Source organism: Podarcis vaucheri, assembly GCF_965113315.1.
Source record: "Podarcis vaucheri genome assembly, chromosome: 10".
Lineage (NCBI taxonomy): Eukaryota > Metazoa > Chordata > Lepidosauria > Squamata > Lacertidae > Podarcis > Podarcis vaucheri.
The window spans coordinates 17,487,190-17,499,866 of record NC_138748.1 but is presented as its reverse complement, the minus strand read 5'-3'; the positions used below and the strand labels follow the sequence as shown (position 1 = coordinate 17,499,866).

At 43.4% G+C, this 12,677-nt stretch overlaps 1 protein-coding gene across 13 annotated transcripts in view; it reads right to left on the bottom strand.

Moving 5' to 3' along the window:
* The window catches only part of CADPS2 (calcium dependent secretion activator 2), a 367,142-nt gene that overhangs the window by 69,419 nt on the left and 285,046 nt on the right, over window positions 1-12,677 (bottom strand). For 7 of the 13 annotated variants that reach the window (XM_082239470.1, XM_082239476.1, XM_082239475.1 and 4 more), the window contains 3 exons: window positions 10,398-10,554; window positions 611-752; window positions 370-489 (listed from right to left, as the gene is read on the bottom strand). In XM_082239470.1, coding sequence (XP_082095596.1) covers window positions 370-489; window positions 611-752; window positions 10,398-10,554 — 419 coding nt within the window. The remainder of the gene's footprint in view (window positions 1-369; window positions 490-610; window positions 753-10,397; window positions 10,555-12,677) is intronic. The other 6 variants (XM_082239480.1, XM_082239481.1, XM_082239471.1 and 3 more) reach the window with 1 other exon arrangement.

The window sequence follows — 12,677 nt, the reverse complement described above, 5'->3', positions numbered from 1 at the left end:
CACGAAGAGCTATTGACATTAAAAAAAAAAGCAACAACCCCACCATACTGAAGTACAATAATTTAAAGTGTATCCACACTGCTTATTAACTAAATAGCAGCAATTATGTAATTAAGGGTGATGACTGCTAAATGTACCACAACAAACCTCTGCCTAGTTAATTTTAAGCTACATCCTACTGAGATTTTACACACCAAAAAGCACAACCCAATGACATTCCATGCTTGGCTTTCAACCAAAAAGCTGCAATTTCCAACCAAATGATCACAAAACACCATGCAGTCCAAAGACAGCTGTACATGACATCAGTAAGGCCGTGCAGAGCTGACACACACACTCAACGTTTAAAGATCAGTCAAGAATACACACGTGGAATCATATAAAGAAGCCATCCAGGTTGGTGTTGAAAAACTAGGTATCTGTGGAAGATTAAGAGGCAAACTTGGAACTTTTGGAAGAGCTACATTGGGAAGACTGTTGGTGATGGTCCTGCAGAGAAATAGACAACGTAGGAGCACAATAAAAATAGATTGTAAAGAGGAAAGCTGGAGGAGTAGGTGCAAACCAAATGGGGACCAAATTTGGCATAGGGCCTTCCAGAAACACTTACTTGACAGGCTGCCATGATTCTTGTTCAAGGCCTCTGTGAAGGGACTGGGCAATGGAGGACTCCATGAGATCAATGTAGCGGACGACCAAGGGAACAAAAATCTCCTGCAAGTGCTTGTGAAACTTTCCATTGCACAAAAGTGCTTGAAAAACAAACAGACAAAAAAAAAATAGGTTGCAATTATTTCCCTAGCTTTGGTTACGACTGGATTTAAAGATGACACTATGTGCTGACGGAATTCCGCCAGAGGTTACTTAAATGTCTTAATTATAAATACTTGTGCTGTGAGGGTACCATAACAGCATCTAATGTTACGTTTTGTGGTGTTTACTGCCATAGTTATTGATATTCTTCAATAAAAACGTGCACAGCAAGTCATAAATACTGATTTATTAATGCTTTTAAAATTAACTAGATATTGTTGTTGTTATCATCACCTACAATTATTAGTATACTGCAGGTCTCAGGGACGTTGACAACATAAAAACACAATACGAAAATACAAAACAAAATCAACCCAGTAATCTCCACGTCCCCAACACATTTTAAAAGGGCACTGGATGTCAATCAATCAGCCAAAGGCCTGGTTAAAGAGGAACATCTTCGCCTGGCTCCTAAAGGTGTATAATGAAGGCACCAGGCGGACTTCCCTGGGGAGAGCATTCCACAAACAGGGAGTCACTGCAGAAAAGGCCCATTCTCATGATGCCACCCTCTGGACCTCTTTTGGAGGAGGTGCAAGAAGGAGCACCCCAGAAGATGATCTGAGGGTCCAGGTAGGTTCATATGGAGAGAGGAGATCCTTAAAGCCTTATAGGACAAAACCAGCATTTTGAATCGGGCCCAGAAACTAACTGGTAGCCAGTGCAGTCGAAACATCAGTGTAATATGCTCAAACTGTCTTGCCTCGGTGAGCAACCTGGCTGCTGAATTCTTCACTAGCTGAGGTTTCCGAACCATCTTCAGAGGCAGCCCTACGTATAACGTGTTGCAGTAATCTAAACTTGAGGTTACCAGAGCCTAAATAACAGTAGTTTTAGGCTATCCCCGGGGGACTAGCAATGGAGATAAAGGTTTGTCCCACCCCCACAAGTACAGTGGTACCTCTGGATGCAAACAGGATCTGTTCCGGAGCCCCGTTCGCATCCTGAGCAGAACACAACCCGTGCCTGCGCGGGTCACAATTCGCCGCTTCTGTGCATGCACGTGACATCATTATGAGCGCCTGTGCTTGCTCAAGCAGTGAAACCCAGAAGTATCCTGTTCCGTTACTTCTGGGTCACCACGGAACGCAACCTGAAAACGCTCAACCTGAAGCATATTTAACCCAAGGTATGACTGTATTTCCACTTATGCAGTGAACTTCCCTCCCTTCCCTTCTCCCCCCGTGTTCACACAGGATTCGATCCAGAAAGACCTTGCTTGCGCATACTTTTGATTCGCCGGCTTGGAGGTGAACACATTTGGGACCAGGAGGTCTGGCACAAGCTAACGCCATTTACAATTCATATGTTAAAAAATGAACTGAAGCACTTCCTAATTTGCCAACTGCCCCGTTGAGGCCGTGATCCTGTGCAGACTGATTTGAATGCATGCCCCACTGAACTCAATGGCACCTCTAGTGAGTGTGCATAGGATTGCGCCCCAAGTGCATTTTCCGATGTGGAGCTGCAAGTTGTTGCTGCTGTTATTAATATTAATATTATTTGAATTTATATACTGACCTATACCCAGAGGTCTCAGGGCAGTTCACAAAAAAAGATCACAGTATATAAAACAAAAATAAAAGCAATAACCCAATAATATCCCCCCCCCAAAGAGCCACATTTTAAAAGGGTATGGGGATGTTGATTAGGTCAACCAAAGACCTAGTTTTGGGTGTGTGTGTTTTTTATTAAAGATTTTCTTGTTTTACAGAAGCATGTGTAATGTCTCTCGGATTTTTCCCATGTAACATTTTTACAAATCAGTTTCATTTGTTGAGACGTTTGGCAGAGGGAAGGGGTGGAGGGGGGGAAGAGGGGTGTTGGGGGTGTTGGGGGGTGATGTTTCTATTTTGCTTAATGTATGTAGGAGTTGGTGTCAGTGTTGCTCGTGCTGTTCGTTTGTGCTTCTTTGGTGGTGAGAGAGGTTGGGGTTGGCCTAGGGTGTGGGTGTTTGTTTGTGATTGGCTGTGGTGATCTTTGTTTTTGTGTGTGAGTGGGGTGGGTGGGTGTTTTGGATCAGGTTAGCCTTATTGATTTGTATGCTGTTGGTGGATTATTGTCATTGTCTTGTTGGGCTGTGATAAAGGGGAGCCATACCGGGGCAAAGGCGTCTTCTTCTGTTTGTCCCCGTGTTAATTTCAGTTTATTGGTTAATTTTTCTAGTAGGGCTGTTTCCCATAGTATTTAACCAAAGGCCTAGTTAAAAAGGAATGTTTTTGCCTGGCGCCTAAAGGCGTATAATGAAGGTGCCAGGCGAACTTCCTTGGGGAGAGGATTCCACAGACAGGGAGCCACTGCAGAGAAGACCCGTTCTCGTGTTGCCACCTTCCGGACCTCTCGAAGGAGAGCCTCAGAAGATGATCTCAGGGTCCGAGTAGGTTGCTCTCACCTGCCAACTTGATATGGATATTGGGCTGCAGGCGAAGCCTGAGCAACTCATTCCCCTTGTGTTTCCTTCACATTAACAGTGTTTGTTATTGAATAACATCTCGGAAAGAAACACGGTTAAAAAAAAAGGCAAAGCAGCAAAGCCAAGCTTCAGCCACCATAAACATATTTTTGCACTTAGGTTCATTAAAGCCATCAGGAAGAAAAAAAAACCCATCTCCCAAAGCACCCACATTAGACCCAGTACACCTGCTCTCTAGACACCATGGACTGTTGTTCTTATAGCATGTCTTTTAAATGCCAGCAACTGTCCATGGTTTCTCCCCACTACGCTGCTGTGCTCCACACCTTTCCCTCTGCAACCTCTCATTCCCAACCTCACCTTGATCTCTCCCCACTATTCTCAGCTCCGCAGCTTCTATGGACCTTGATCCGAGACCTGAAGGGAACACAGCTCAGACTGCATAATGTACATGCACCCTTGCTCCCCCTCCATTAGCTCTTGCGGTTTTTTTGCAGCTCGTTGTGCTATGCCATGGGTAGGCAAACTAAGGCCCGGGGGCCGAATCCGGCCCAATCGCCTTCTAAATCCCACAGACGGTCCAGGAATCAGCATGTTTTTACATGAGTAGAATGTGCCCTTTTATTTAAAATGCATCTCTGGGTTATTTGTGGGGCCTGCCTGGTGTTTTTACATGAGTAGAATGTGTGCTTTTATTTAAAATGCATCTCTGGGTTATTTGTGGGACATAGGAATTGGTTCATTATTTTCCCTTCAAAATATAGTCCGGCTCCCCACAAGGTCTGATGGACAGTGGACTGGCCCCCTGCTGAAAAAGTTTGCTGATCTCTGTGCCATGCTATGGCTCCTTATGAGCATATTGGTACGAATCTGCATCAGCCTGAGGATACATTTCCATGGGCTTATTTATGTTCCAATTTTGGGGAACCCTAATGGCGTTTCCGTGCACTGCTCTGGTTCGCCAGAAGCGGCTTAGTCATGCTGGCCACATGACCCGGAAGCTGTACGCCGGCTCCCTCGGCCAATAAAGCGAGATGAGCACTGCAACCCCAGAGTCAGTCATGACTGGACCTAATGGTCAGGAGTCCCTTTACCTTTTTTTAAAGCCCCACAAAAAGGTCAAGCTGAGAAGGGAGCCTGTCTGTATGGCCGCTCGGAAGGAAGACTTGCCAACACACATTCTTCCCTGTAGCATGTTAGAAAACAACAACCCACACTTTCATCTCACAGTTTTATGTTCCGAAAAGGAAGCTTCGGCACTGTGTGCTTAATAATAATAATAATAATAATAATAATAATAATAATAATAATAATAATAAATTTGTACCCCGCCCATCAGGCTGGGTTTCCCCAGAATCTCTGGGCGGCTCCCAACAGAATACAGTGGTACCTTGGGTTACATACGCTTCAGGTTACATATGCTTCAGGTTACAGACTCTGCTAACCCAGAAACACTGCTTCAGGTTAAGAACTTTGCTTCAGGATGAGAACAGAAATCGTGCTCCGGCGGCACGGTGGCAGCAAGAGGCCCCATTAGCTAAAGTGGTGCTTCAGGTTAAGAACAGTTTCAGGTTAAGAACGGACCTCCGGAACGAATTAAATACTTAACCTGAGGTACCACTGTATTAAAACATGATAACACTTTAAAAACTTCCCTAAACAGGACTGACTTCAGATGCCTTCTAAAAGTCAGATAGTTGTTTATCTCCTTGACATCTGATGGGAGGGCGTTCCACAGGGCGGGCGCCACTACTGAGAAGGCCCTCTGCCTGGTTCCCTGTAACCTCACTTCTCAACTCTCAGAACCATTTGAAAACCAGGGCACAGCTTCCAATTGGCTGCAGGAGCTTCCTGCACTCAATCGGAAGCCGCGGAAGCCACGTCAGATGTTCAGCTTCCAAAAAACATTCACAAAGCGGAACACTCACTTCCAGGTTTGCGGCATTCAAGAGCCAATTTGTTTGGGAGCCAAGCCATTTGACAACCAAGGTACCATGGTACTTCATTACTCAGCAATCCTTATAACTACCCAGAAGTTAGTAAAGAGAGGTTGCCCCGTCTATTCATGGCTCACCAGAGATTTGAACCAAATATTTCCTGCCTCATTCCATCACAGCAGCTAAAGTGGTCCCTAAAGATCAAATCACCAGTCAGTGTCACAAATAGCAAAATGATACCATTTCTTTTGGTATGGAATGTGGAAGCTGCCCACCATAAGCATATCAAACAGAAGTGGACTGAATTATCAAAAGGATTTACAGGCCTATTTATATACCGTATTTTTCGCCCTATAGGACGCACTTTTCCCCCTCCAAAAATGAAGGGGAAATGTGGGTGCATCCTATGGGGCGAATGCAGGCTTTCGCTGAAGCCTGGAGAGCGAGAGGGGTCAGTGCGCACCGACTCCTCTCGCTCTTCAGGCTTCAGGAAGTTCTGCGCAACCCTCGGGAGACCAGCTCCGAGGGTTGCGCAGAGCTGCCTGCAGTCCCAGGATCAGCGCAGCTCTGCGCGGCCATTGGGAGCCAGGGGCGAAGTCCCGCCCCGCTCCCGATGGCGGCGCAGAGCTGCCTGCAGTCCTGGGATCAGTGCACTTCTCCCCATCGCCAGCCCCACAAGCTCGGGGGACAGCGGGGAGGCAGAGCGTGCCTTCCCACTGTTCCCCGACCTGGTTCTTCCAGCCCCACACCTGGGGGGGAAATAATTCCCCCCCCCTTTATTTCCCCCCCAAAAAACTAGGTGTGTCCTATGGGCCGGAGCATCCTATGGGGCGCAAAATACGGTAGATTTGCATAGGAATAGCAATATTAACACTCACTGGGATTTCCATCTAAATGTATGCAGATTTCTTACAGATGATGATATGCCGACATGGATTTAACACTAAGTAGACAGATGTGCATCAGAGTGTGAGGTTTAGCATCACTCCATATGGTCCAGTGGGAAGGATGAATATATGGCAACATATTATGCAAATTCCACCTCCACTCATTAAACATGGTAACGCTGAAGATAAGCATTTTAATGCTTGACCTTCATTCAAACTTGAGTTTCTACATAGTGGTAGATCTTAAGTACAGTAAAAATATGGCTTTTTACTGAAGTCAAGGGCATACCTTCCAAATTATTTCATCTAATTTCAGTGTATATCTTATAAAACCATCACAATCCTTCAAATTGAGCAAATTGAGCCCGACAAACTTTCATTGATATATTGGCCTCTTAACCCATTAGGTAAATATACATACATGCAGTAAGCACAAACAGTCTTCTGAAGCTATTTTAGAAATGATGGCATTTTAGGTACTAGGGATGAAGTCAGTATATACAGAAGAATCATGTGGTATAGAAGACGGAAGCAATTCAAGGTTTTCTTTCTGCATTATTTGAAAGAGAGGGCCACCTATCAAATGGTTGCAATTCCACGGGAAATGAATTAGCTTCTCATCCGAGGAATTGCTAATATGGCACTGTGGTTATATACATGTGATAACAACACTACATCTGTTTCATTAAATAATCAAAAGGTTAAAATAATACTTAAAATGTTGGCAGGGTACTCATATCGGGTGTATCTGGAAACCATCTGCAGTTTCACAGATTTTGAGTTGACGGAAAGCTCTTGAGATAGTACAACATGCAGGTGTCAACCCTTCACGTTTCAAAGGCTGAAGATTAACTTCATCTACAATATGGGGACCTAACAGTTCTGCATTTCAAAAGAAACCCGAAAAATCATCTCTGATACTGGCCTCACCGAGAGAATAACCCAGTGGGATTTCCACCTCTTCATTTCCTAATGAGCTTTTTGATAATGAGAGGTAACTTTAACAGTCACTATGGGCTCTATTATGGCTAATTTGACTCCACTTCACTCTCCTTGTTAATTACTAACACTAGCCTTTTTATCCTCACGAGAACACACTCAAGGTTTTTTTTTTGGGGGGGTCCATTTTTTAAAATTTATGTGGGGCTTTTTTTAAAGAGTTGGACGTCTTCAGCAATATATTTATACCTAACAGTTCAGCCACAAATATTTATTAGTTGTTACATGAAGACTCTTTGTGACACCAGTCCCACAAGCATAGGGTATTCTGTCCGATGGTCTTAATAGGCTAACTCTGTGAAAAGTCTGTCTATTACAGACAAACTACATAGAATAGTGTATTTTATCTAGGAATCAACTCCTTATAGAATAATTATTTGTAATCTGCTTGCATTTCTAGAGACAGAAGGGTTACTAGGAACTAGCGGGTTTGCTGATGGAAAAAATGAATTATTTTCTATAATTCCCCCCCCCCTTAGCTATCTTATTTACAACTCACAAAAGCTTTCAGGTGGCATAAATGGGATTCCCAAATGGTTCTCCTTGCCAGAAAGATCAGGTTCTCTATGTCTCACAGTTAGAACAAGGGTGGAAAATGACACACAACTGTTAAAAAACGCTTCCCAAATCTGTTTTTTCTTGCTATTAACTCACCCCTCCCCAACATATCAGGGCTATTAGGTCTTTTAAAATGCCAGTGCTTTGAGTTCCCTCAGTAGCGCTTCATAACGTTGTTCATAATTACTTCATAATGAAAACGCATTTTCTGTCGTTTAAATGAATTGTCTTCCTCCCTTGAAAGCTTCCCCCCATAATTATTTGAAGTAATTACATATTTAATTGACTGATGGGGGAAAAAAGAATGTAAATCCAAGCCTTCCAGTTATCCATTTCTGGAGAGTCTGTGAGATGATCAGTACTGGTTGGTCAATGGTCCATGAAAAATCATGCAGAATTATTTTATCACTTATTCATTATTAAATTATTAAATACAACCATTCACAATAAAGGACAGGAACCCTAAATGGTTGCATTCCATCTTGAACTAAGTTCTAAAATGCAAAAAAACAACCCACATATCTACATTTTTGTTTCAAAGAAACCAATGTTTATCTCCCCTTGATTCTCCATAAAATACATTATCTCGGCATGCCCTGTTTTCAGATACCATTCCAAAATAAAAGCAACCCTTTTCAATTTACCGTACTTGCAATACAGATATTGGCTGCAGGAAGTAAATTCTAAGTCAGCTGAGAAAATCAGTCTCTATCACTATATCATTCAGGTGACCAGCAAATGAAACAACACCATTAGAGGATAATTTGATAAAGGGAAAAAAAGTAAGTAATTCAATTTGAAGCCGGAAATGGCTGGAGAAAGCTGGAGAGTCCTTGTGGACGTCAGTGAGGGCAGAGGAAGCCCAGAAGAGATTGGCGGTGCAGTAGGGATTGTTTCTGCTGCTCAGCCTCCCCGCCTAACAGCTGATGTGCAGAAGTTGTACAGCTGCTGCTGCTCTCCTGCACATCCTTCAGCCTCCAGCCAGCCCCAGAGCTTCAATTCTAGTTGTGGATATTTTTAGTGCACTATTTTTGGTCTAGATTAGGAGCGTGGGTTAGGGTTAGTGGAGTTTGTAACCCGAAGCGTTTGTAACCTGAGGTACAACTGTACTCTATTCTGACCAAAGTAAGCCTCATAGGATGCGGCTGTCTGGCCCTTGCTGCTAGTACAGCAGCCAAACATCTCCCTTCCATCCTCCCCAAATTGGCAATGGGGAGGAGGCAAAATCACTTCTTGGCTGCCGGGAGAATCCTCACCCACCTCTGCTGCTTCAAAAGTTGGGAAGAAGGCTAGTTGCTTGTCACACTCCACAGAAGGCAATTTGCATATAATACGCAACCCTAGTGTAGTTGAAGACTGGCATGCACCTCTGCCTCTTGGCAGAAATGTTGGCATTTCTGTCAGCCCTGTCAAAGCAGCATAATGCCAAGGTTTTTGTTGTGCCCTGCGGCTTGTGACAAAACCAGTGTTTGCATTTGACACGTGCTTGTTCAACTCCTGTACGCTGGTGTGAGGCAGCGCTTCAATTTATTTATTTTGTTATCTGTATTTATAGCCCACCCTTCGCCAAATGGTCGCTGGGTGGGCTGCAAAATATAACAATTAAGAACAGTGTGTAATTAAAATTGTAAAATAAAACACAGTTATCAGAATAACAAAAGTAGCACAGAACTGCAGCACACAGCAGAGTAGGAGGAGGGAAGATACGCACTCATCCAAAGGCCTAGGTAAAGAAATGTATCTCAGCCTATCATCAAAACGCATTGTTCTGTGAACCGCCCTGAGACCTTCAGGTATAGGGCGGTATATAAATTTAATTGATGATGATGATGTGTGGCAGAGAGAGCATTTAAGGGGTGTTTAGAGGGTGCTCCCCACTTCATGCGATTTCACTTACGCACGCGGGGGCCAGAAACGTAACCCACACTGGGTAAGGGGCGGCGCTTATATAAGTAAAGATTTTGAAATGAATCGTTGTGAAGTGCAACATGGAAATATGCACAAGAGAGACATAGGCTTCATTTTTATGCCAAGGAGATCTGCCTGCTAAAATTTCTCCCGTGGAACACAGTGGTACCTCGGTTTTCGAACGTAATCCATTCCAGAAGACCGTTTGAGTTCTGAAAACCCAACACAGAAAACTCAATACAATAGGGAAACTCAAAACAGAAACCACACAGCATGTTCGACTTCCAAAAAGTGTTCGAAATCAAAGCATTTACATCCAGGTTTATGGCTTTCAAGTTTTGAAACGTTAGTCAACAGAGACATTCGAAAACAGATGTACCACTGTATTCAATTCTGAATTTCTAGGGCAAGAAGAGATTTTTAGCCTTTCTGCAGCTCACATGCATCTGTTTTGCAGCACATAGCAGAACCAGGCCATGATTCTCTAACAGGGGATGTCCCAGGAATTATGATACCCCGTTCGGCAAGAAAACTGTTAGAGCCACTCTGCATAGATATCTTATTAGCTTTTGCTAATTTAATATAACGGCTGTGTCCTAATATCTAATTTAGTATATACATAATTGGCTGACAGCTGTCTTGCAGCCCACGCCTATGCATGTTTACTCTAAAGGAAGTCCATTGAGTCCACCAGGGCTTACTCCCATGAACCAGCATACAGGGTCACAACTTTCACAAATGTGAAAAGGCTAGGGTTAAATGAAATACATATGTTTACATAGATTTACACAATCTAGGCCAGCTCTGAACACTCGAAAGGCAAAATAATTCATAGCTGCAATTGATGTTATGATAGAACTAAACTGTTAAAAAAAAGCTTACGGTCATTTCGTAGGAAGTTGTTAAGCAACTGGAAAAGAGGGAAAGTATCCCAAGAGTCCTGTGGCTGTGCTTCCAGTGCGGAATCCATGTCAACCGTAAACAGAGACCAAAATTTCTCCCCATGTTCAGCCAGCAAATCTGGCCACCAAGCAAAGGCCTGCATCACAAGTGAGACACAATTTTAATTAAAAGGGAGTAGGAAGATAAATAAAATTTCCACACACACACACACACAAAATACGATAAAACACACTAACGTGCATTTTCATGAAGCAATGGCAAGTTGTGTACACTCTGCTTAGGAAAAAAACAACTGCATTAAGGAAAGTCATATTCTGCATTGTATATTACTTATGTGAAGAAGGAAGACAGTACCATATTTTCCCGTCTATTAGTTTTTTGACTCAAAAATCATGTAAAAAAACTGGGGTCGTCCTATACACAGATTGTGGCATGAGGGGGGGGGAGCTGTGGGCCGCCAGCCATCTGGTTGGTGGGCACACAACTCCCCCCCCCATGCCGCACAGGAGGCGCACGCTCTAGGGAGCGTGTCCCACAGCAGCATGGCATTTTCTTTAAATTTAGTCCCCCAAAATAGGGGCGTAATATACATGGGGGCATCTAATACATGGAAAAATACGGTATATTTCATTGAGGGCAGAAATGTTTCATTGGTTAAAAACATTCTGAGTAACAGCTTATGAAACTGATGGACTATGCTGAAATGGCGAAATTAACTGCCCAACCAAGAGGACATAATGATAAAGGAGGAATGGAGAGCATTGATGGATTATCTTTCAAAGGAGGCATAGGCAAACTCGGCCCTCCAGATGTTTTGGGACTGCAACTCCCATCATCCCTAGCTAACAGGACCAGTGGTCAGGGGTGATGGGAGTTGTAGTCCCAAAACATCTGGAGGGCCGAGTTTGCCTATGCCTGTACCAAAGTATTACCCATACATGAAGTTGTGGGCAGGATTTGAAATATATGTAATGGATTACTGAAAGAACTAATGACAGTGAAGTTTAGATAATAAAAACACGTTTATTGTAAACTAGCTCATAAAGAGAAGTACAAAATAAACATCAGGAAAGGAAGGGAGAAGTCAAGAAGAAATTTATACTGAAAAAAATTGTATATGACGATAAATGTTTTGGAATATTTTTGGAGATTTAATAAAAAAGCAGATTTTTAAAAATCTTGAAATTATTTTTGATACAATAAAAACTACAGATGGTAAAGGCCACCTTAAAAGCATATTCTGGTGGGAAATGCATCATATCACGGAAAATTGCTTGCAAAAATGTGTATATTGGGCAAATAAAATGTACATCTTGGGAGAACTTCAAACTAAATGTTGATGAATTTTCGCGAGGACTTTTTTTAAAAAAGTCAAACTAATAGGGACGTGGGTGACCCCGTGATGGGGTGAGCTCCTGTTGCTCGGTCCCTGCTCCTGCCAACCTAGCAGTTCGAAAGCACATCAAAGTGCAAGTAGATAAACAGGTACTGTTCCGGTGGGAAGGTAAACAGCAATTCCGTGCACTGCTCTGGTTCGCCAGAAGTGGCTTAGTCATGCTGGCCACATGACCCGGAAGCTGTACGCCGGCTCCCTTGGCCAATAAAGCAAGATGAGCACCGCAACCCCAGAATCTGTCACGACTGCACCTAATGCTCAGGGGTCCCTTTACCTTTACCTTAATGGAGAAATGCAGAGACCTGAACTTATATTGGAAAATAGAAAAACAGAGAGAAACTGAAATGGTCAGAATGGCCCTTCTCTAGCTGCCACGTAACGAATGTATGTTTGTTCTTAAAGTGGCTTTTACGAGACTGTTTTAATGTGTAGGTTGACTCTGAAAATGAGATGTAGATGCACACTAGCTCCATGAATTTCTGAATGCAGAAGACCTCCTCTCTGGTTCAATTCTTGACATGTCCAGCTAGGGCTGGAAAACTCTGTCACCAGATTCTAGAGCAGGCACAGGCAAACTTGGCCCTCCAGATGTTTTGGGGCTACAATTCCCATCATCCCTGACCACTGGTCCTGTTAGCTAGGGATGATGGGAGTTGTAGTCCCAAAACATCTGGAGGGCTGAGTTTGCCTATGCCTGAGTTAGAGAGTCGTTGTCCATCAATGGAGACAATACTGAGCTAGATTATAGAATCATAGAACTGTAGTGTTGGAAGGGACCACAAGGGTCAATGTAGTCCAACCGCCTGAAATGCAGGAATCTTTTGCCCAGCGTGGGGCTTGAACCCACAACTCTGAGAGTAAGA